The sequence below is a fragment of the Anarhichas minor genome, unplaced genomic scaffold (assembly GCF_050575085.1).
Source record: "Anarhichas minor isolate MPS153535 unplaced genomic scaffold, ASM5057508v1 ptg000007l, whole genome shotgun sequence".
In the NCBI taxonomy this organism is placed as follows: Eukaryota; Metazoa; Chordata; class Actinopteri; order Perciformes; family Anarhichadidae; genus Anarhichas; species Anarhichas minor.
This window is the reverse complement of record NW_027466453.1, coordinates 21,125,217-21,147,596: the sequence shown is the minus strand read 5'-3', so window position 1 is coordinate 21,147,596 and position 22,380 is coordinate 21,125,217. Positions and strand designations below refer to the sequence as shown.

Genomic DNA, 22,380 nt, shown 5'->3' with positions numbered 1-22,380 from the left:
TACATATCACATTTTAAGAATTTAGACCAATCAGAACCAATGTTGTGGCATGTTTCCTTATACTGAATGTAGTCTTTGGGCACAAATGGGTTAAATTACAATTTTCTGGCGTGGAGATCAAATGTCAAGTTAGACGTAATATAATCCCTTCACTTCCGGTTAGTACTTTCAAAATAAATAGTAAATACAAACCAATCTAGAGATGACTGTTTCAAACGTCTCCAAAATGGTTATAAAGCAAAACTTCCTTAAAGAAAACTAAATAAGACATGACCTCAGTATTCATTTTGATGGACTTGATGGTGATTGTATTGTCACGTTATTGTTATTATTCAAATCAATCTTCTTTGAGCTGATTATCTTTGTCAAACAATACATTTAATTTACAGCTGAATGTAACATGAGAGCTTTACAAAGTTTTTATTTTTTATTATTCTATTTATTGCTGTACTATTTTGTATATAATTGTATACTTTTCACCTCATGCTACATTTTTTATTCCATACCATATTATACTGTACTATATCGTGCTACATTACGCAAATATTTATTATATTATGTACCACATCATATTCATATATTAATACAGACAAACACTTTACTTATATATATGATTCTGGTGTATGTATTACTTTTACATACAATAAGATAAGATAATCCTTTATTTGTCCCACATGGGGAAATTTACAGGATTACAGCAGCATAGTGGAGTATATATATATATATATATATAGTGGATAGTGCAAGAGACATAGTAAAAAACAAGATCAAAACAAGTATTATAAATAAGTAATACAACAGTAAATAATATTAAATAAGTAAAAAAGTAAAAAATCCACAATAACTAAAATATTATATATACAGACATATATAATATTTCACTAAAGACAGAATTGCAATATAAGTACTGTTCTTTCTTGTGTATGTAGAACAATATAATTGCCTTGTAATTTTGAGTTTCTTTGGGGCAATTTTTTATTTCTATTCCTATTTTTTATTTAAAATATGTTTATTATTGTTCTACTATTTCTGTTCTGCATTTCCCCTCTGGATCAAGCTGGATCTTACCTTACTTTCTTTTAACATATTGTTGATATAAATGGTTACTTGCTATCCATACTTTATTCTTTTTTTAAAGAAAGAACTATATAAATCAGTTCCTGGTTTTATTTTGTAGGTTATGACCGGATGTTGCTTGGGGGTTACCTTGTCACGTGACGTGTCCATGACGACAGAGAGTCAACAGCTCCCTCTGTGAGTATTTGACAGATGTTCGTTGAGGATCAACCGCTCCATCCAAAGTACCGGAGGAGGGAGAGCGGCGCCGTGTGCAAAACATGTCGGGAGAAAAGGCGACGAGTCCGTGCAACAAATTCCAGGCGAACATATTTAATAAAAGTAAATGTCAAAACTGCTTCAAGTCCCGCGAGCTGCATCTGTTGACCGACCATGGCATGGAGCAGGTAACGTTAAAACTACTCTTTTTATTTTTATTTTTTTATTTTTAACGTGACGGTTAGTGCATTAGTTAAAGAGTAACGGAACGTTACCTGATAATTATGCATTGAAGAATAGAAGTTGTGAGACTTGTGTTTACGTCCAGAAGACATGTTTTATGGTAACTCATGTTCGACGTACGTGACGTCATTAGTCTGCTCCTTCTTGTGATCAGCATTAGTTATCTTTAATCAACTTTACACTACTTTTTATATAGTTACTGTGGCAGTTTGATAGTTAAACTTATAGAATAAAGTGATTTTACACTAAAAATATTAACATTAATTGAAAATTAAACTATTAACAAATTTTTAAGTCCAGAAAACTACTTTGAGGCACTAATGTTTGACGTAATTGTTCACTCCTTTCTGTTATTTGCGTCATCAAATGACGGTATTTTAGCTAGTTTTCAGTTAAAGTTAAACTTCACTTTTATTCAGAAAATTAATACATTTAAAGAGTACTTTAGTCATTTAGTGTACTTTAGTCACCAAAATCTGTTTCAGGGATTTTTTTTCCCCATCACTCTAAAATGTTATTTTCTTCTGCATCGTTGCAAAAGATCTAAACTGAAATGTGTCATAAAAGTTAAAGCTTTTGTTATGTTTGCTGTAAATTTATAAATTGGTAAATTATTATTGAATGAATCAGAGAAAACCAGCAAAAAAAGAAGCATTTTTGACCGTGGAATCATAAAATGTTTGCTTTTTACTACTTATATGACAAACAGTTAATTAAATATCAAACTATCTCTCAGTTATTGCTGAAACATCTCAGCAGAAGATATATTTATTTACTTTGCACTCTGTTCACTGCCTTTGAAGACATTCCTCCTGCAGGTCTGTCATGTGGAGGTGATGTAAGAAGACTTCATGCCTCACATTGTTAAAATATGTTATTACTCTCGTTCCACCTCGCTGCTTTCACAGTTCCCTGTAATTTCAGCGCCTGTTGCTCAAACTGCAAACTCTACACATGACGTGACTCAAGTCAAAGCTGTGGTGGAGCATCTTTGGACTGTTGTTAACATGTTTTGAAGTACATACTGTGTACACAATACTTGCTAATTACTTCCCTTTCCTCCACTTTCTAGGCCAAACCGCTGTATGGAGGCTGGCTGTGTTTGGCTCCTGAGGGGACAGACTTTGACAACCCGATGCAGAAGTCGAGGGTAGGACACGATGAGCTGAAACACATTTCTTTTTCGTGACTTTTTTCCTCAAGTAAAAATGGTGATTTTGTTTGTCGTGTCTCAACGTCAGAAATGGCAGCGGCGCTTCTTCATCCTGTATGAAGACGGCAGCCTCAGCTTCGCCCTGGATGAACTGGTAAGAAGCAAAAACAAAATACATAAGGTAGCAGTGTACAGTCAGTCCTGCTCTGTATCTGCATTTACAGTATGTTGGGATCAAGCATCTTTAGGCCAGATGTCGTGTGCACAACCACAGCAGATGATTTGGGCTTAGCTCGTCCTCTAATGCACACATCTCTCTCTCTCTCTCTCTCTCTCTCTCTCTCTCTCTCTCTCTCTCTCTCTGTGATCCCCTCAAATCTCTTTCATTGCACACTCAACACCACAAACTGCTCTCTGTTTTACTGTCACTCATCTGGGGATCAGTCCTCTCAGTAAGCCAGATCTTGTAACTAGCTCACCAGAATAATTCAGTTGCTCTGATTCCCCCTTCCAGCCGAGCACTCTGCCACAGGGCACGGTGAACCTCAATCTGTGCTCAGACGTCGCTGATGCAGAGCCCAAGACGGGCCAGAGAAACGCGCTCTGCATCGTCACACCGGAGCAGGAAATATTCATCCGTGGGGACAATAAAGAGATCATTAATGGGTCGGTATATAAAACTGCAGAGAAATTACAGGAGCAGCATGTAACAAGGTTTCTCTGTAACCGATGTCTTTCTTTTACCAGGTGGACCGAACAGCTCGCCGTCTATCTGCGGACTAACCGGCAGACTCAGAAGAAAAAACGCAAAGTGGAACCTGTTGCCACCCAGGTAGCAAAGCAAATGTCCATCAAATTGCCATTGCCATACAATTCAATATAGATATTCATGGTCCTCAGAGGATACATCATGTTGTTTTTGGCGACCCGCTAACCTTTCGTCTTGGATCATCAAAGTTTTTGCATTTCATGCTGAGGGGAACATAGATATAAAGCATTTGTTGTTGAGAAACCACCAATGTCAACCTCCTGGTAACGGGAAAGTACAAGGCAGAGGATCACCAATCAGTATGATTCATCCTCTGGGCACCATGAATGAACCAAATAACATTGCTATCCATCAAGTCGTTGAGATATTTCAGTCTGGACCAGAGTGGTGGACCAACCATTGCCGTCCTTAAAGCTGTTAGCAAGGCAAGAAATATGAAACTCTATTGAGCAGAGTTTCATGTTCTCCAGAGGATGAACCCTTTTCCATTTTGGCTTTTTTCTCTGTTGCTTCCAACAAGCTTTTGTTTAAATGTGTGGAATTGTGCTTTTCTGTGCTTTTATATTTGTAAATTTAATTACGACAACAACTAAAGATTCTTTTTTTTGCGTATTAATCTGCCGATAAATTTTAATTGATTAACTGTTCAGTATAATAATGTCAGATCACAGCATCAAGTTGCTTGTTTTCAATCCTAAACCTTAAATATAAAGCAGCAAATCCTCACAATCAAGGAGCTGGAACAAGAGGATATGGGGCTGTAACTTTTAACTGGAACAATTAATCTCACATTAATTTTTGTTTGTTTAAACATTAGGATCCCAGTCCAGCAAAAATGGCTGCAACCGATCCCAGTTTTCCGTCCTCTGAGAACACTGCAGAGTCCGGCTGCGGTCAGTGGAAGGAAAACCCTCAGCAGGGCAGTGGACCGGGTGAAACCCTCATGTATAATGTCCCAGATCCAGATCCCCGGGGCCCGGACAAGACCCCTGCAGGTGCAGCAGAAGCAAAACACACACACACACACACATACCCAGGCTTTTATGTCCGTTAGCCAATCCCAGCCACTTCCTGTCCTCTCTCTCACTGTCCTAACGTCCTGCAGATGTTCTCACACTTCCAGCTTTGTTGTTTATACATTTCATTTAACCCTCGTTTAACCAGGCATGTTGACCCAGCACTGACTTGTAATCATGGGAACAGGCTAGAGGAGCTGAAGCAGGAAGTTACATAAACAGAGACGAACAGACAGAAACACACTGTGAGATGTGCAGGAAACAAACGTCTGTTTTTAAGCTTCGGGCATCATAAAAGCCAAACATGATCCATAAAAGAGCTCTTAAACACGTCCTAATTAGCACAGGACAGGTATTCTCTCCTTAGTGGAGCTTTGTGCTGCAGCACCCGTCTGGCGTCAGACTTATTGCCGGGTCTGGACAGGTCCTGTAATAAAGGTCTGGATTAACTCCTGCTGACTATAGGCTGCTTCATTAGAGCGATGGAGGCTGTGCATGAGGGAGGCCGTCTAGTGGAAGATGCTCAGTCAGGGTTCCCTCCTGTCATCGGATTCCTGGACCATCATTGAATTCTTTAAGATGAAACCGTTCAGACCGTGTAATGTAACCGTTCATCCTTTTAGACAGACAACATTAACAGACTCATACAGTCAAATATTTATAAATCTTGTTGGGCTGTGCTGAAAAGCTTTGACGCCTCATTCATCACGTTGACATTCAAATTCTAAATCTACATCGATATGCTGCGCAGCTTTTTTTAAGTGTTTCTGGTGTTTTCGTCACAGTTGCAGATAAAGATCAGGTTACACTATTTGTTGAATTGTATTCTAGTCGTGGCTGCCAAGGACTGTTTCCAATTTCCCAACAACTCCAGAACCAAAATGTATTTAAAAAAAATAATTTCCAACATTCACAACATGTTTTTATTCAACAAAATATTCTGCTTTAATCCATATTTGTTGGCGTTTATTCTTTAAAAATACATTTTCACACCGAAAAAGATACTACGGTAACTCATTTAATTTGATGAATTACTTTCTTAAAATTGAGGATTTTGTTCGAGGATTCTTTGGGTTTTGTTTACGGTGATGTCGCCATAAGTAAAGACAACACACATTCAAAGCTACATTCAAAAACCTCAATAGAAGCTTTGAACGTAGAAAAATGACATTTAGTTCAGAATGTTGTGTTTTATTCTTGTCATGTTAAGTCATGAATTATTTGTGGTTCTGGCACAATAATCATGAATATTAAAACACTTCAAACTTCTTAGTATTTTATCCAGAAAAACAGATTGAGATGCTTCGTTTAACTTTAAGGTGATTTCCTAATCCTGAGAGAAATACAGTTTATCATGAAGTATAATGTTGAGAGGGGATCTCTGGAGGTTTTTAGCCACAGGACTCCGTGTGAACCCTGACGTAGTGTTGTGTGATTTAATAAAGAATGATTTCATCCAGCTCGTTGGCTGCTGACTCTTTAAAGCCGGTCAGTGTGGAATTAAACAAAACTATGTTCCTGCTCTCGGTATGTTTAACAGTCTGAAACCCTTTTGTGGTGTTTTCTATATCCAGGCAACACATCTAGCTACCTGAGGCCCGTCTCCTTGGATTTGGTGACCAGTGGAAACACCGACCCCGCCAGTAGAAACCAGCCGGCTGAGTCCAACAACATCCAAACATCAGCAAACAACAAAAACCAGAGCCAGGACAAAAGGTCAGAAACGTATTGGAAGTAGATTTCCAGCCATTTTTGATGAATAACGTTTATATATGTTGTGTTTGTCGGCCGTGTGGTGTTTATTTTGTTATGTATTCTGTTGGTAACAGCCATTGAAAGTGCCTTGGCGGAGGAAAAGGGGGTAAATGTGCAAGCAATTAGCACAAAGGACATCCAATGCCTCTCTGCTTCCCCCCAGTATAAAGCCGAACAGCCATCACACACCGCTAAACACCAGATCAAAGGCTCACGCTCTACCCCTCCATTAGAGATCTGACTGCTGCTTTTTTAAATTTAGCTTAAAGAATCCCTCCCAGTTTGAGTCCCAGCAGCATGTGAACTGGTCACGTGAGGAGAGCACATCTCATTTCTTCACTCGCTGCCTTTTTGGGAAACAAAAACACAAAATACTTAATGGCCCAAATAAGGTCAGAAATTCCAAAACGCTGGTGTAATTGGATATCTGAGCCATTGTTTCTCAGGACCTTCACTGACTGTCTGCCCGGCTGTCAGAGGAAGTCGACTTCAGCTGGAAGCTCAGAGTCAGAGCAAGAAGCTGTCTGGACCCACCAGAGGCAGAGCGTGAAACATGAGGCTCAGGAAAAGTTACTACAGTTATAATCATATATATATATATATATTAGTGCTGGGCAAGTTAACGCGTTCATTTCGCGTTAACGCATTCATTAATTAACGCCGACAATTATTTTATCGCGCGTTAACGCATTTTTTTATTTATTATGATTTTTTTTTTTTTTTTTTTTTTTTTTTATTGAAAGACAAGAGACAATACATAACATACATAACAACAAGAGGATGACAAGAACAGTGGGATAAAAGCCAGCAAACATCCTATAGTCAGTAATTTTAGTGCACCTATATGCTGAAATTCACGGAAAACGCATTTAAACGGCACAGATCGGGAGCAAGCGAAGGACTTTGAAAGTTAGCGGAACGATTAACGTGAGACAACATCCGGTTTCTTCAGACGAACATCCGGTTTTCAGAATAAGATGCCAACAAAGTATGAATTATATTCACATTAAGTATAAAACATGTTACCTGCATCTTGTGAACCAAATATTATTGCCCCTTTGTTCATATAGCAGTACTTTTAAAATAAAAGTGCGCAATACACTACTTTTGAATTCATTATTGAACTTTGCCATAACAATGCGATTAATCGCGATTAATCGCAAAAAATCCATGCGATTAATCGCGATTAAATATTTTAATCGTTGCCCAGCACTAATATATATATCATGTGTATATATATATATATCATGTGTATATATATATATACATATATATGTATATATATGTATATATATATACACATGATATATATATTAGTGCTGGGCAACGATTAAAATATTTAATCGCGATTAATCGCATGGATTTTTTGCGATTAATATATATATATATATATATATATATATATATATATATATATATATATATATATATATATATATATATATATATATATATGTGTATGTATATATATATATATATATATATATATATATGTGTATGTATATATATATATATTATGTACTGAAAGAGTTACACAGAGTTCTTCATGTGGTGTTTCAGGTTTTTACAGACCGTGTTAAGTACACAACACGTGCTAACAAGAACGAGGTTTTAAGGGACAACTGTTGCTATTTAATGTGGTTGAGTGATTCATGTTCCCCTCAGGATGATTTGTAATAACTTTAGTCTCTTCCTCATCAGGTCAACATTTGATCTATGTGTTTGATCTATGTGATCTATGTGTTTGATCTATGTGTTTGATTTATGACCGAATTCTTGAAAACATTTTTTTCTCGTTTTTGTTGTTAATTAGCTAATGTTAGCATGCTAACACACTGCACAGAGATGATAAACAACATTATATCTGCTGAACATCAGCATGTTAGCATTGTCATTGTTAGCATGTTGGCCTTGTCATTGTTAGCATGTTGGCATTGTCATTGTTAGTATGTTGGCATTGTTAGCGTGTTAGCATTGTCATTGTTAGCATGTTGACATGCTGACGTTATCATTTTGCTCTCTTGTTTTCACTATTAGTATTTAGTGATTACTATTCACTATTAGTATCTACTGATTACTGACAAATACCAATCAATAAGTTATCAGTGCACAAATTCATATCTTAAAAATCATTTATTTTGTCAGACTAGTAGTGTAAAAATAACCTAAATGGTAATTTTAGATTTACTGAAATCAAAACAAACTCAACTAATCTGAAAATACCAACTCAAAGCAAACAAATCAAAACAAAACCCTTTAAATCTGAAGAATGTAAATGTTACTGTCGTCCTTGAGATCAACTTCCCAACAGCACACATTGATTGATACTAAACCCAACTTTTAAATGACAGCAGTGCTTTTCTTACCTTGACAGTTGTGTATACATTCTATCAGGTTTCTTTGGCGTATTCGGTCAATGTAATTCCTTCTCTACTTCTACACAAAACACCTCTGACACCAGTGGAAGGATGTCGGCTCTTATTTAGTCTCTTAATAGCAATAATAACAGTGGGAGATCTGGTGTCTTTGGGGCTCTTTTCTTCTGCACAGGTGCTGTTAGGAGTTATTAAGCTGTCATCCTCAGTGTTCAAGTGAGGGGAAATTATGTCAGAACCCACTTCTGTGTTAGCAAGGTCAAAGAAGCCACACATACAGTTTTTCACTCATTAGCTGTTCATGTTTTCCAGCAATGGCACATGTCACACAGAGAGGCTTCTGGGATCAGAGGCCACCGACAAAGAGCAGGAAGAAGGAACAGCTGTTTCCAGGATGGGCAGGAGTGAAGCTCGCACCAGCAAGCGAGAGGTAACCACACCAAGTACACGTTTAGTACTACAGTATACCTTCGACAGTACACAGGTCAAACTATCCCCTTTCTCTAAGTTACTGGGAGTCGCCCAGTTCTTCCTCATGGATCCTGAGGTCAAGTAGGAAGTTGTCACGGTTGTTTTCATGTATATTTTTCATATAATCCAAAATGATTTTAAATTTAGCTTAAAGACTCACTACAACCTCAAATCCTGCTCGAACCCTCCCTGTCAGCATAATTAATAGATGTAGCAGTGGAGTGGTGGGTGATGACTGTGGCCTCGTGGTTTCATACTTAGTGATGTTAGAGGATGTTAGAGGACACAGAAGACACGGACCTTCGTTCAGTAATAATGTCATGATGGTAATCGGTCCAACACATGAGCCAGTGCAGCACCAGCAATCAACGTTTTTAAAAACCCTTTAGCCGTGTAAACAGACAACTCAAAAAAATGGAAGAAAACACAAATAAAATAGTGAAGTCCAGAAGTTAACTCATTCGTAAGCACAGACCCACTGAGACAAAGAGCAAGTGGGAACCGCTGCTCAGCGAGCTAACCCAGTAATGTTAGCACAATGACTAACCCAGTCCCACAACGGCTAACCCAGTCGCACAACGGCTAACCCGGTCCCACAACGGCTAACCCGGTCGCACAACGGCTAACCCGGTCGCACAACGGCTAACCCGGTCCTACAACGGCTAACCCGGTCGCACAACGGCTAACCCGGTCGCACAACGGCTACCCCCGTAGCACAACGGCTACCCCCGTAGCACAAAGGCTAACCCAGTAATTTTAGCACAATGGCAAACCCAGTAGCACAAAAGCCAACCCAGTCACACAACGGCTAACCCAGTCGCACAACGGCTAACCCACGGGGCCAAAGAGCGATAGCTGATTTGAACTGAAATTGCATAATGTCCTTTCATGATGGCACTTTAATGGCGTTTCCGTGATTGTGGCGTGTAACAGAGTTGTTAATATATTCTTTATGTTCCGTATTTCTAAAAAAGCTAAGAGAGTTTGTGGAACGTAGCGAAGTAGCTGTTCTCCGAGCTGGAGATGTGTGGGAGCGTCTCAGGTCGTCTTACATCACTTCAGTGTTTCTATTGAGGCTGCGAATGAAAACAGACAAAAAAGCCTTAAAGGTTTGTAGTTCTCGAGGGAAGTCGCCACAACAGTTTGGTCCAAAAACACCTTTTGTGATTTTGTTTACAGCATAAAAAAATAATGTAGTGGTTTCACTTAGAGACCCATAAAAGATCTCCTTCTCCTCCTTTTGGATTAAAAATCACCAAATTTGGACACACATGTTTTTGATTGGACGGCGTCAATATGTAATCCCTCCAACGTGTTCTGGGTCCGTCACAGGGTCTCCTCCCAAAATACCTTCAAGGTTAGTCACCGAGGAGGCGTGTTTTGTCCAACAACATACAATGAATACTTTCAAATCACCAAAGCTACACGATTGTATAATTTCTGCAGGTTTCTGCACGTTACATACATTTTTGTCATCGCTGTGAAAAACACCAATGAACGTCATGCAGTCTGTTTGCAGGTCGAAGAGTTAGAGTGGATGAGGTCATTATGTTTGAGGTGTACCTTACGTCAATTTATTATTTCAACCAGGTGAGAGAAGCGTAAATATCCCTTTAGAAGTGACTATTATTACGGTAGTAAATAGTGTGTTCGTAGCATATCGCAGGAACATGAATAATACCATTTTTAGGGCCACATCAGCAAACGATTAAAAAATCCATTTCCTGACTGTGGTCGTTTGCTTCCATTTGCCATAAAACGGAATTGCTGATTAATCTCAACTTCGGTTTGTCATGATCAAGACCAGTCAGTCCCTGTTCTGTTCCCAGCTTTACTCAGCCTGCACTGGGCTGAGCTGTGAGCTGGACCGGTTTGAACATGATTCACACAACAACCAGGTGTTACTCAGAGAACATCGTCACTTTAACGACGAGAGCTCTGACCTGATCAAAGACTCGGCTGGACGAAGTGGATCTGTGTTTGCGTCAGTCGTCGACCGACACGTGTTAAACGTCAAGTCGTCTGCTTTTGTAACAACTCGTCTCACGTTGAAAAGAAGAAGGTGACGAGAGTTGGCACGAGACGCGTGGACGAGTCGATCCTGCCGTGTCAAGGCTTGTGTGTTTCCTCCGAGTGTGTGTGTGTGTGTGTGTGTGTGAGAGGGGCTGCATGTGTCAGCAGGTGGGAGAGAGGCGGTGATTCACTCAGAGCTGCATTTTGTTTGCGAACAGAACTGGTTTTGATGCCCCGAAGCTGTTCAGCACGCCTGCTTTGTGTGTTTTGTAATCTGGGGGACGGCGTTCCTCTCAGACTTTTTCCCCGGATTCCTCAGATATTAAACAAGACTCAGTGTAATGTTGGGAACTCTCAACGAAATAACTCACATGACGGTCTGTATTTACTGAACCTGATGAACTCGCACAGAGTCGTGCCTCCTTCTCCAAGTGCACATCTGTTTGTGAATGATAGTCACTGTGTGCTGTCGGGCTAGACCCTAGTGATTAAGGAGGCGAGGAGACGTTAACGAGTGTCTGTCTGTGTGCGACAGTGTTAACAAACACACAAACATGAAGTATAAAGATTACCAGTTAAACCAGGTTTACTTCAGTAAGTCAGGCTTATCTTCAGGAAACTGTGTATAAGAAGCAAGACCTTTGATCTCATTCCCACTTCTTCTTAGCGTCTTTCTGCACCATAACTTACATATTACATTAATATTGCACATAGTTCTTTTTAAATTAAATTTGTCATTTTGTCACAAAACAGGACATTTCCTGACACAGGACCTAAATAAGTAATTAAAAAACAATAATTACATAAAAGTTAATAAAGAAACATTTACAAAAGGAGCATTTACTGCAAAGCAAGGTCAGTTACAGATGAAGATATTTCACATATTTATATGTACTTATATACGTAAATATATATCTTTTTACAGTTTAGTTTTCCTTTTATTTCTTCTGTTTATAGATGTTCTGTGTGTAATATGGAGTCGGTGCAGCTGCATTTCATTGTGTAATCCTGTATTGTATAATGAAAATACAGCTGGAGCTTGAACCTTGATTAGTGGGTTAATCGCTATCTTTGGGCTTAACTCAGTTTAATTTGGAGAACAAAATCACTCCGTGAACGAACTAACAGTCGTGTGTCAGCAGAGATCTCCGACTCTCAGAAGTAGAGATGAACTCAAGTCAGCTGTTATTTATTATGTGAACTTTCTTTATATAATTAGTGCTGAAAATCAAAGATGCATAAGATTACTATGAAACAACTTGAATAAGTAAAATTAAGTAAATAATGACCTTTTTTCCTGATAAGTTCTCTCTTAGTTGAACTGTTACTTGCTTTTGATAAGTGACATTACAGCATCCATATGGTGCAAATAAAGTGTAAATAAATAGATTTCTTGGTTTATGGTTCTTTAATTTGATGTGGTGACATTTAAAGAGAGAACAAATGTTTCTCACAATGAGGCTGCAGCATCAAGTCAAAGCTGTTTGTCAGCTTTATTTTAAATGCAGCCATTTTAAAAACAAACAATATGTTGACTTTTAGATTGAAAAAGATATGACTTCAGATTTCAATCATGCAATTAAGTGTCAACCTCTGACGGAAAGACTTTTTTAAACCTCCTTTATGAAACAGAATTTCCAGAAAATCTGCCTGACTTACTTAAACAAGTCTGGTTTAACTGGTAATCTTGCTTCATGAAACATTTAACGTGACGCACCAGATGGTTTGTCTCACAGAACCATCTAAGAAGTCATTGTTGGAAACTGTCTGGAAAAGGGCCGGCGCTTTAAAGAAATACTAGGCGTGTGATTGGTTGAACCGCCTGTCAATCAAACTCTTATCAAAGCCAGCTGGGAGAAGAGTGAAAGCATATTTTCCATCGTTCTTTGAAATACTCTCCAGCTCTGATATAACTGATGCTAATGCAGCATCGACGCTAACCTCTTCAGGAGACGCCATTTTTGTTTTGAACAGTCAGTCTCCTCTCTGTGTCTCGTATCTCACACACCTGAACCATCCCAGTAGCTTCCAGTGACCTCTCACCGGACTCTGTGGTTTGTACACAAACACGTTCCCAGAAGCCTGACTAGACGGATTTACCCACAATGCTCATGTGATCTCGTGATATTGTGAGAATCCAGCTGCCGTGCGAGGTATTAAAACATGTTTGTGATACCAGTTGTGGAGGATCAGCGATGTTAGAGGAGTCAGAGCTCACACCGCTGACCTAAAACATGAAGCCGAAAGTTCTCCTGGGCTTTGATTTCATATTTTATTCTCCATCTTATGTCTTTAAATATGCAGTTTAGTCTTAACGCGTCTGTTTTCTTCACGTGCTTGATGTTTATTAAGTGTTTGAAAGAAATTAAACGAAATAAACCAGACGTGACTCTTTTATGAAACAGTGAGAGGTTTACTTTTCTCTTTTTGACGTAGAAGACGGTACATTTATTTTGACCCAGATGGTCACCACTGAGGCAGCTGTTAATCTTTCATTAAACAGAGGAGCTCATTCCAGAGGATTTGCCCTTTAAATACACTCGGCAGCACATTTTATCCCATGTGAGGATTTATGTGTCTTTGGGAGCATTTGTTTTGGTAGCCAGGAGAAGGTCAAAAGAGCCGGTCCGGAGTTCATTCAGGCCTCAGAGCCCAGATTCACAAGACAGCCTCCCCCTCCGGCTTTGAGAGGCTTCTTCACCAAACAGAGGACAGGCTCTGTCTGCAGCGGTCAGCGATTGTTTGAGAAGAAGAAGAAGAAGAAAGAGATCAGTGCAGCCCGGAGCGCCGTGTTCCTCCGTGTGTTGGATGGTTTTCAATTTAAATGCCAGGAAAAGAAAAACACAAGGAATGTTCTGTCATGTTCAAAGTGGTCACTTTTCCCCTGTTGAATCAAGTATATAAGAGGGAAGAATGGATCTTTTCAAGTAAACAAAAGAAACAAAAACGTACCGTTGTTTTATTTAATGCTGTAATTCAGACTTGAAAGAGATACGTGCAGCATGAAACATGAAGAAGCACGCGGGGATCTCGACTTGTAGCATCATTTTCAACACAAAAAGCCTCAAAGTTTCAGATAAACAACCTTTTCATGCATTCCACTCAGCCGAATGCAGTCATCCGTGAGCAGCCGGGTGTCGATGTGAGTAAGAGTTTAACAGGCAGTGTAGAAAAGCCTGTTGGGCTCCCCGCGGTGCTCTGCAGCCGGGCCTAATCCTTACAGCTGACGTCTCTGCCAAGGATCCAGACTATCGGTTACTCTGCTTGATGGAATGCAGGCCGCACACACACACACACACACACACACACACACACACACACACACACACACCTACACACACACACACTGATTCAGAAAACACCTCACGTCTTCAGATAAAAAACAAACTTTGGAGTTGTTATCATTTGATTTATTTTTGTTTTTGCCTCCCACAGAAGCTCCAGTCGTGTGGAGACATAGCCCAGCTCAGCGCTCCCCCGCTCCAGAGAAGAGCCAAGTCTCTGGACCGCAGGACGTCTGACACCGCCATGACGGTGAGACACCAAACAGAACCAGGTTTTTCACTCGTGATTCGTTCTTCAACAAACTTCAAACTAATTATTTGTGGCTGCATCAAAGGAGGGGAGCGGTGAGACGTAACCTCTTTAAACTACGTCTCAGATATAAAACATGGCTGCCCTGACAGCGACACCTAGAGGCCGTGCAGCTCATTACACGTCCAATAGTTCAGAGAAGAGACCAAATCTGTGGTGGAGGAAGTATTCACATCCTTTTACTTCAGTGGAAGTAATAATACCACACTGTGAAAACAAGAAAACACAAATAAAAGTATTAACATGTAGTTAAAATCATAAAACTGTGTCTGTTCTATTATTATATATTCTATCATTAGATTATTATTACTGATGAACGATTATTTTCCTTATTAATTAATCTGCTGATTATTTTCTCCATTAATCGATCGATTGTTTGATTTGTAGGAATAGTGAAAATAGTAACTGTGAGAAATATTAAGTTTTGTAAAAAGTACTGAGGTGATGTAGAAGTATAAGAGAGCAAAGAATACTTAAGTATAAGTACCTTAAACTTGTGCTTGAGTAAAGTACTTTTCTTCACTGCTTGCAAACATGAAAAGATAAAAAGTTTTACATATTTAAAACTTAAAACTTGAAGTTAAAATATGAATATGAACTACAATTACAAACATTAAAGGTACATTCCTCGTTATAAACGTAACCTTGCATCACTTATATTACATTTATTTCTCAATAAACAAAGTTAAGTTTGGTTTCACAATGAACCACTTAAATACAAAGTAACACAAATTAACCAAACCTTTGAGCTGCTGCACTGACACACAAGTCTGATTATTGTTGTTAACAGTAAACGTGTTAACTTTGTGTTTTCTTTACAGCCAGATTTATTAAACTTCAAAAAAGGCTGGATGGTGAAATTGGATGAAAATGAGCAGGTAAACATTTGAAGTGTCCGAAACTAAACTTAAGTTCTTGATTTGAATGATTTGTAAACATCTTGTTTGTGTTTCGGTTCTAGTGGAAGAAATATTGGTTTGTGCTGTCGATGGACAGTCTGAGGTGCTACAAGGACTCCGTAGCTGAGGAGGTATTTTAATATTAGTTATTTTATATAGAAAACAAATAAGAAGTGTTTAATTTATAATTCTCAAACGTCTTTTTCTCTCTTTTTTCAGGCTTCAGATCTGGAAGGAGAAATCGACCTGACGAAGTGTTATAGTGTGTCTGAGTACCAGGTGCAGAGGAACTATGGCTTTCAGATCTATGTAAGAAAACAGTTCCTACTCTAAACATGCAAATATGTTTCCTCTGCATCAACATTAAAGTTAGTAAAATGTTTGTTTTAGACCCCAAAGGGCGTCTTCACGTTGTCAGCGATGACTTCAGGGATACGGAGGAACTGGATCCAGGCTCTGATGAAGAGCGTTCGTCCAGCTGGAGCCCCGGATGTGGCCAGGTACATTTAAACACTCTTTTAGTGTTGTAATGACATGTAACATCCTAAAGCAGTCATAATGTAGCCAGCCTTCGATATCAGTTTAATTAAACCTAAAGACATTTAATCGTTTTTATTATAAATAGAAAAAGAAATCTGCGTATTTTGAAACCAATCAGGGAAGAAGTTCTAAGATCTTATATGAAAGTACCAACACATCAATGTAGAAATACTTTATTCAGATTCTTACTTAAATAGAAGTACTCAAGTATTATCAGATACATTTACTTAAAGTATTAAAAGTAAACGTCTTGAAATAACTTGTTTTGTCCGACCAGTAGTCCAAAACCCAAAGATGTTTAATTTACTCTGATATAAGACAGTGAAAAGTAGAAAATCCTCACATTTTTAACAGTTACTTATAAAAATGAATTTCTCGACATTTCCATGTTTTCCTGTTCTCCATCTAAACATACCTCCGTGTTTTCTGCAGTTTACCCAGCCACCACGTCTCCTGCAGCCCCCCTGAAGCTCTCCCCAAACCAGATGTGACTCAGGACTCCGCTGACGTCTCCACAGAGAGAGACCCTCACCCCAAACACAGGACCGTGATGGAGAGACGGCGAGAGGGACGCTACAAAACCTTCGACTGGGCCGAGTTCAGGCCGCAGAGCAAACGCACTCTGGATCCTCAGAGGACCAGAGCTCTGTGCTCGCTGGAGTTCGGGGAGCTGGAGAGGAGGAAGAGGAGGGAGGAGAGGAGGAGGAGGTACGAGAGCATGCTGGGCTTCCCTCTGGGTTGGGAGGTGATCGGAGGTACAGCAGCAGACGGCGGCGTCAGAGCGCTCAGTCCCAAATCTCAGCAGAAAGTGGAAGAAGAGATCGAAGAGTGCTGGAAGCTGGTGGAGAAGACGGTGTTCAGACTGGAGAGAAACGTCCCGCTGATCACCGACGACAAAGACTCTGTGGAGGCCGAGAAGCTGCTGGACGGCTACAGGAAGGGGGTGAGTTCCTCGCGTCTGGCTTCAACTCATAACAATATAGATAACAGATAATTATACTGTAGCTACAGAAATGTGAGAAGCTTTTTATACAAACTGGTTTTCTGTTGAAGGTGGAGGATCTGAAGGCTCAGCTGGTCGAGTCGGAGCGTCACAGACTGGATCTGGAGGCTCAGCTGAGTACAGCGGGATTTCATACGCTGCAGGTTCGCTCAGCTACTCGCTTTCTTCTCAGTGTTTGATACCCGTGTGGTCGCTTATGCTTCTTTATGTCTCCGTTTCTCTGTTGTCTTTCTCAGCTGGACCCTCCTCTGACTCCCGAAGCAGATTTTTGCCCATCGGACACAAATGAGAAGCCGTTGAACGGCAGCACGCAGACCCTGAAGGATGTGTGCAAAGAAACCAGAGAGAACCTCATCAACATGCAGGAGCAGCTCAGCTTCGAGTCGCCTTCACTAACGCCTGAGACGCCCAGCATCTGGCTGCACGACGCGGAGGGCAACTTCCAGGAACTGGGTGATTTGCTTTCTGAGACAGAAGACACACCTTTATTATTATCACCTACATCAGAGAAACAACTCTTATTCTCTCAGAGCGACGGACAAACAGTCAACCACCAGAATCAGCTGGACAGAGGCGACCGTGAGCAAGTTCCCAGCTCGGAAACACAAATACATAACGGTGAATTTAGTTCATTAATTCTGGAGACGCCTTCAGAGGGAGACGACGACTCGCTCGGCTGCTGTGTGGAGCTACATTCACCTCCAGACCAGGCGACGGTGAGGAGGCTCTCCCAAGAGGTGGAGCTGCTCACCAGCCAGAACGAGGCTCTCAACCAACGCAACCAGGAGATGCTGAACCAGCTGACGGAGGCCGACCGTGAGATAGAGAGACTGAAAGCAGAGCTCAGCAGCAGGTACACCGAACCCCATCACCTCCCTGAAGTGGAACAGCTGGGACAAACCAGGCTGGAAGATCTGGAGAGCGAGCTGAGCTCCAGAGACCGGCAGCTCCTGGAGGCCCAAACCGTGATCGCCTCCCTGGAGGAGAATCTGAGGGAGATGGAGGCGCTGCTGCAGCTGAACGTCCCGAAAGAAACAGAAGAAACAGGACAGGAGAATAAAGGATACCTGCTCCGGTGTTTCGAGGCCACCGAGGCCAAGCTGACGGAGCTGGAGAGGAAGCTCGACCAATCAGAGCTCACCTGCAGGGAGCTCCGCACGCAGAACACAGAGCTGAGGGAAGCTGAGAAACGATGCAATGAAACAGCCGCGGATGCCGAGGCCGACGTCAGGAGGCTGAATCAAGAGTTGGAGAAGGAGAAGCTGAAAGATGGAGAGAGCAACGGATGTGCTTCTGGTGAAGAAAGGATCCGGCAAGTGATAGACGGGATGGTCATGAGGTTGAAAGCTTTGGAGAAGTTACTGGAGGTGATGAACAAGTTTGATGTTGGTTTGAGAACGGAGGAAGAGACGACGGCCACAGTGGAGAGTCAGCTGAGGTGGGAGGAAGAGTTTTGGGGTTTTCTGCTCGACAAACTGAAGGTGAATCCGTCTGAGCTTCGTGAGGAGGAACCTGTGGAAGAGCTTCTTAGTGAGGTGACGGAACGTATGATGGTGGAGAAACAAATGCTGCTGTTAGGGCATCGCCTGCTCTCTGAGACGTGCACCGACAACGGTGTGAAACAACTGGACATTATTTGGAATACTGCAAGTGAGACAGAAACCAACCAGATGGATGAAAGCAGGATGGTTGATTTCAACAACCAGCTATATGAGATGGAGTATTTCAGAAGCGCCACACAGGTGAAGATCTCTTTGCTGAACCACCTCGCCTCCTCGGTCGGCACCTCGGCCCACGACAAACTGCAGCTGGCGGCCGACCGGCTCTCCGACCAGCACCCCTGGTCTGGTTTCATTCACTCTGCAGCAACGGAGGCGTTGCACTGCTGTCATTTAAGCAGACTTCAGTCAAAGTACGAGAGGCGACTAGAAGAAACCAAACAGGAACTCACTTCTTCTCTCGTCTGCAGCAACTGTGTTGCCTTGATGGAAGAAAACAGGGAGCTGAGAGCAAGAATGTCAGACTTAGAAGCACAGCAGCAGTCGTCGTCGTCTTTGGGCGATACGATGAACAGCTGTTGTCAGACAGAAGAAGGTTACCCACAGGACACAGATGTTAAGTTACAGGTCGTAGATGGAAGTGTTACAGGTGAAACTGGGGAGGAAGAGGCCGAGAGCCTGGAAGGTCAGCTGGAGATCCAGGAGACGGCAGAAGGAAACACAGAGGAAAGTGAAGCGACGCACAAGGAAACGGATCCTTTGGATGTAGAGACGGAGCAAGTTTCAGTGCTGAGGAGGAGAGTGGAGGAGCTGGAGGAGCAGCTGGCTGTCATGGCGGAGGAGGTGAAAGAAGAGCTTGATGGGAAAATGAGTTCTGTTCAGACGCAACACGAGACGGAGATGGAAAAGCTGAAGGTAAGAGGAGCGGTTAACATAAACGTTATGACCTCAGATTAAAGTTTGAACTTATTCAAGGATCATTTGATCTTCTTCAGACCGGACTCACTTATTTTATTAAAGGGGAGCTCCACCCAGTTTACACATCATAGAAAATAATCAATACGTGCAGCGTCAGTGAGTTAACTTTAATACCACAGAGAAAAGTGATGGAAACCAATGACGGCCTGAAACATAAAGATAAAAGAGTTCAATAACGTTCTCTATCACAGTTTATGTAATTTCATATTACTATATATTTATATCTTTATATGGAGAATCAATCATTACATTTTGCTTCCAATAGTCGAATTAATTATGAGATATTAAATTTATATCGCCGTACGAGGGTCCTAAACTTAAAACGTCTTTTAACTCATTTAACATAGTTTGATTTTTGGATATTTGAGTTCTTCAAATTAATACTTCATGACATCACCAAACTCTTTCATTTTATTGTTTTCATTGAGAGAAAATGACATATTGTGTGTTTACACTTTCCTGAGTGGCGGCTGTGATAGATATCTGACAGATTAACATGTTTTATGTGTAACATGCTGAAGTTTATGTATTGAGTTTGTGAGTCGTGTGAACGTCTCCAGGCGACGTGTGAGCGCGGCTTCGCCTCCATGGAGGCGTCGCACCTGAAGGTGGTGGAGGAACTGCAGCATCAACACCAACAGGAAGTGGAGCGCCTCCTGGTGGAGAGAGACGGACTGCTGGAGGAGGAGAGCGCTGCTACTGCAACCGGTGAGCAAGGCACTCTCATCACTCCTCACTTTTATTTTGAAAACTCTCGTGTTCTTAACATTATTAAATATTTAAAGGTAAAACAATTGATTTCTTGAAAAGATTTAATATGAATGTATTTCGATGGTAAAAATAACATTTGTAAAGAGTTTGACATGTTTATTATCATCATTATCAAACTTTACAGAATGTGTTCATGTGTCAAGCTGCTTCTGATATTCAACATATGAATCTTTAATAATCATAAAATCTTGTTTCAGCCATCGAAGCCATCAAGAACGCTCAGCGGCTGGAGCTGGAGAAGGAGGTGCAGAAGAGATGTCAGTCCCAGAACAGCACAGGAAACACTCACCTGGAGGACGTATACAGACAGCACAGGTGCGTCTTCTAAACCTCATCATTTGGGCGTCTCGTGGGGTTTAACGTGTTCTTATGGAACGTTGATCTTCATATCGAATGTCTCTGTGTTTGTGAAGTGAGGAGCTGGCGTCGTACCAGCGGGAGCTGGAGGTTTTGTCCCAGCAGTTCTCTCTGAAGTGTCTGGAGAACGGACATCTGGTCCAGGCTGTGGATGCTGAGAGGAAGGCCTTGTGTCAGTGCCAGCAGGAGAACCAGGACCTGAGGACCAGAAACCAGGCGAGAGCTCCGATACGCCTCCTTTAATACATCACAGACATGTTCTCCTACACAGTTACCACCTGCAGACACCCAGGGTGTAAAACTACTCCCAGTGCCTCGATTAAAGAGAGAATTATATGTTATTACGGTATATTTCAGATTATTATTGTCATTAAGTAAGAGGCCTCATTGTGGTTTTGTTTCTGTCGTCCAGGAGCTGAGCGGTCACCTCGCAGCAGAGATCACCCGACTCTGTTCTCTGGCCAAGCAGGACGCCCTGCCGCTCAGTCAGGGGATGGACGTGTACGAGATGGAGGTACGTCAATAATATGTCAATAATAACCACAGCATGTGCAATATCACTCTCAGTAATCTGTGTGCAATAAGACTTTCTACTACTTGTTCAATATCATTGACATTATCTCTCTTAATATCGTGCTTAATATTACTTTTCCATCAGGCACTGGTGTCAGTATCACTTCTTACATACTTTATATTTTTACTCTTTGCTGTATTTTAGTTGAATTTTTTACTTTGATTCTTTACATCATTTATTTTTCTAAAGATGTGAAGCTGATTGTTTGATTTTGTCTCAGATCACCCTCCGAGTGAAGGAGTCTGAGGTTCAGTGTCTGAAGCAGGAGATCACGTCTCTGAGGGACGACCTGCAGTCGGCACAGAGGGTGAGAATCACACACGGACAGCTGCTGGAGTCATAAATAACATCTGTGAACCAAAAAGAGAAGAAGTGACCGTGGTGTGTGTATATATGTATATATATACTGTATATATATATGGTATCTGTCATCTTTCAGGACAAGAGGAACGCCTCAAAGAAGTGCAAAGACGTGTACACGGAGCTGAGCATCACCAGAGCCAAAGCAGAGAGAGAGATGGACGAGCTGAGAGAGAACCTGAGGCTGGCTCATCACGCTCTGGACCAGACGTCAGCCTGAAAACAACCGATTATACAACAGCAACAACACATTCGTCTTCACTGTAACACGGAGAACTTCTCCTGTAGCTTTACCCACAAGAACGATATTTAAAACAAAGAAGTCTGACCGTGAGTCTTATTTAATGAATCCAGAAACACAATCTCATTTCACACTCCTTTTCTATGTTTGGTTTTAAAGTTGTTTATATTGTCTGTGAATGTTTAGATCAGTTATTAACCGTTTTGACCCTGAGTTTGTCATTTACAATTTATTTTTAACATGTGTTTCCCAAAAATGGTCCTAATGTTGTGTGTTATGTATATATTGTATCTGTACAGTCATTGTGTTATTGTAACACTTCAATCTGACATGTATGTCTCGCTCTCTAACCTCTGCTGTAAGTGTCGTCATTAAACTGGTCAAGTGTTTTCTTTTTTATCAATTAAATAATTTAAATTAAACAAAAATCTTGCAGGTAAATTTACTTGTAATTTATATTTGTAAACTGCAGTATTAAAAACATAAATGTTTTC

At 40.8% G+C, this 22,380-nt stretch overlaps 1 protein-coding gene across 1 annotated transcript; it reads left to right on the top strand.

Annotated features, from left to right (window-relative positions):
- The first annotated feature begins 563 nt into the window (after positions 1-563).
- On the top strand, positions 564-22,275 carry LOC142945169 (uncharacterized). The gene is made up of 22 exons (XM_076086582.1): positions 564-1,463; positions 2,591-2,668; positions 2,760-2,825; positions 3,186-3,337; positions 3,419-3,503; positions 4,258-4,435; positions 6,031-6,172; positions 8,899-9,016; positions 14,506-14,604; positions 15,486-15,542; positions 15,626-15,694; positions 15,783-15,872; positions 15,954-16,063; positions 16,536-17,046; positions 17,157-17,249; positions 17,343-19,520; positions 20,144-20,291; positions 20,552-20,669; positions 20,768-20,927; positions 21,124-21,225; positions 21,506-21,592; positions 21,725-22,275. Exons 1-22 carry the CDS (start codon positions 1,338-1,340, stop codon positions 21,863-21,865), a joined length of 4,908 nt encoding a protein of 1,635 aa, XP_075942697.1. The 5' UTR covers positions 564-1,337; the 3' UTR covers positions 21,866-22,275.
- The last annotated feature ends 105 nt before the right edge of the window (positions 22,276-22,380 follow it).

Excerpts from the sequence above, each read along its gene's own strand:
- LOC142945169 (XM_076086582.1), top strand. The coding sequence starts at position 1,338 with ATGTCGGGAGAAAAGGCGACGAGTCCGTGCAACAAATTCCAGGCGAAC. Across the intron at positions 14,605-15,485 it reads CGTCTGACACCGCCATGACG|CCAGATTTATTAAACTTCAA; the intron begins GTGAGACACCAA and ends TTTTCTTTACAG. Across the intron at positions 20,928-21,123 it reads ACCTGAGGACCAGAAACCAG|GAGCTGAGCGGTCACCTCGC; the intron begins GCGAGAGCTCCG and ends TCTGTCGTCCAG.